Source organism: Molossus molossus, unplaced genomic scaffold, assembly GCF_014108415.1.
Source record: "Molossus molossus isolate mMolMol1 unplaced genomic scaffold, mMolMol1.p scaffold_m16_p_18, whole genome shotgun sequence".
In the NCBI taxonomy this organism is placed as follows: domain Eukaryota; kingdom Metazoa; phylum Chordata; class Mammalia; order Chiroptera; family Molossidae; genus Molossus; species Molossus molossus.
The window spans coordinates 31,882,577-31,885,211 of record NW_023425353.1 but is presented as its reverse complement, the minus strand read 5'-3'; the positions used below and the strand labels follow the sequence as shown (position 1 = coordinate 31,885,211).

The window sequence follows — 2,635 nt, the reverse complement described above, 5'->3', positions numbered from 1 at the left end:
ATCCAGTGATTTCTTGGTTTGGGGAGAAATGGGAGTAATGGTACGGGGCTGAGGTATAGCTTGAGAAAAAATAAGTGATACAAAACAAAGCGGAATTGGGGGGGGGGGGGGCTGAGGATATTCTTGTAAAAAAGCCCAGACGTCTGAAAACACATTGGTATCCTTGGGCAGATTTTCTATTTCAAATATGAGGTCTAGAATCTGCTTTTTCTTCCTAATGTCTTCATCTGCTTACTATAGCCAGTATGTACTTACTGAAGGCATTGTTTGCATATGAAGTACCCAGTTTCCAGTTGTTAGGATATTTCGTATAAAGGATGCTGGGAATCCCACAGGACCTCCAAAGGGGTAGCTAGAACTGTATGTGTGGTTGTGTGGCAGGGGGGGTGGGGCGCAGTTTATTCCGGGAACAAGCGCCTCCGGGCCTTGCGAGCAGGACCAGGAAGGCGCTGGGGGCGCGCCTGGGGGCCTGGACTCGGAGACGGAGGTAGAGGTTGGAGTGGTGAGCTGGGGAAGGGCTCCAGAAGGTGGAGGTCCAGGTTGAAGTAGGGACCAGGAGAGCGCCTCTCAGGACTGGGGGTGGGGGCCCAAGGCGAGGGCACTCTGATGAGGCTGTGCGGGTAGGGGCCGAACACCCTTCCAGAGGCTGGGCCGGCTGCAGGGTCCATCCCAGGAGTCAGGAACACGAGGTCCGAGTCCTCGCTGTAGGCCGCTTCTTGGCCGGCGATCTCTGGGACGCGTGCGCAGAAGAATCGCTGCTGGATGGCGACGTCTTCCCCGGGAGCATCCAGGAGGACTGGAACGTGGCGCTCGTCGCTGGAGCCCAAGAGGGCCTCGGGGACCAGCATGAGGGTGTGCCCTCCGAGAGACACCTGCAGGACCGACGTTGGCTCGGGCTCCAGCACCAGGTCCACGCCGTCCAGGTGCAGCTGCAGGGCACAGCCCGGAGCCAGGGCCACCACGGAAGTGAGCGCGTCCTCGGCCGGGGGCCCCTCCGGGTCTCGCGGGCTGAGCGCAGCCCCGGACTCAAGGCCCGCGGGCTCCTCAATTCGGCGGCGCTTGGCGGGTCCGGGTCCTTCGGGTTGCGTTCCCCACCAGGGCGCAGGATAGGCGCTGGGGCTGAGGAGTCGGCTGCCCATCATCTCGATGGCGGTGCGGGCGGCGCTCCAGGGTCCTGGCGGAGGGCCAGTGTCACTCAGTGACAGGTCTCGATGACAGCTGAGGCCGGTCGCGGGCGGCGGCGTCGCAGGGCGAGTCCTCGGAGCTCTGGGGTCGCCTACCGGGAGGCCCGTAGTCCAGCTTGTAGGAAGCCCGCACTAATCATTGGAAGCTTTGGCTCCTCACGCTGACACGCGTGTGCACTGGACGGCGGCTGAAGTTATAATTAACGCCGCCAGGAACCAAAGCTCTACAAGTTCACGCTAAGCTCCACCCCCTCCGAGGCTCCGCCCCATAGAGATCGCTGCCCAGTATCAGCCTCTGTGGTTGGTAGGTCACTGTAAGGCTAAACTTGTATTAGCTTATAGGGGGTAGGGTACTTGTGTATCACATTCGTGGGGGGCGGGGAATGATGTGTCAGTAATAGAACTTTAAACATTGCTTACTTTTAGGGCTGATGTTTTTCTGTGATTTCAGACATTCTGGAGAAAAGACCACTCAAATAGACCACTCACATCCCAGTGTAAAACGGACCCACCCAAATGCTCCATGAAATTTCATTAATGCTTGTTCTTTTATTTCAGGCGTAAATTGAAAATACTGATTTCTTTTTTTTTTTTTTTAAGAAACATCGATGTGAAGGGACACATCGAGTGGTTGCCACCCACACAACCAACCAGGGGGCCGGGGACAAACTGCAACCGAGGTACATGCCCTTAGCGGGAACTGAACCCGGGTCTCTCCGGACCGCAGGCCAACGCTCTAACCGCTGAGCCAAACCGACCAGGGCCTGATTTCTTTTAAGAGAACTTTTGTTTTAATACTAAAGTAAAGTATTTGTGACAGTTTCTTCCTGAAGGTTAAGGCTGTTATAAAACTATGAATAAGATCAATAAAGTTAAAAGAATATTGCTTGGCAGGGGTGGCTCAGCGGTTGAGTGTCGACCCGTGCATGCACCCCGAGGTCACGGGTTGGATTCTGGTCAGGGCACAGACCCAGGTTGTGGGTCGAATCCCCAGTGGGGGGCATGCAGGAGGTGGCCAATCGATGTTTTCTCTCATTGATGTTTCTCTCTCTCTCTCTCAAATCAATAAAGAAAAAAAAATTAATATAATTAAATCATTTTATTGAGCACTTATTATATAGCCACCATTTTATTGAGTGTTGTTTTTTTTTAAAAAAATCTTTAAAAAAAGCAAACATAGTTGACATAAAAATTGTACATATTTAATATATACAACTTGAGTTTGGAAATAAATATATATGCCTGAAATCATCACAGTTAATTCCATAAACATATCTATCACCTCCAAAGTTTCCTCCTGCCCTCTTTGAAAAAAAGTGATCTGTTTTAGTCTTCACAACAGGTGAAACTCAGAGTGGTAAAATAAGTTATTAAAAATTAAATTACTAGTTTGTGTTAGATATAGGAATCAGATACACATGACTTATCTGGTTTTAAATAATGGACTCTAT

At 51.4% G+C, this 2,635-nt stretch overlaps 1 protein-coding gene across 1 annotated transcript; it reads right to left on the bottom strand.

The window, feature by feature from the left end:
• Positions 1-398: 398 nt before the first annotated feature.
• On the bottom strand, positions 399-1,139 carry LOC118633578 (proline-rich protein 23C-like). Its single transcript, XM_036267489.1, has one exon. The coding sequence runs from the start codon at positions 1,137-1,139 to the stop codon at positions 399-401; it is 741 nt and encodes a 246-aa protein (XP_036123382.1).
• Positions 1,140-2,635: the final 1,496 nt, after the last annotated feature.

Coding starts and splice junctions, on each gene's coding strand:
- LOC118633578 (XM_036267489.1), bottom strand. CDS start 1,139: ATGGGCAGCCGACTCCTCAGCCCCAGCGCCTATCCTGCGCCCTGGTGG.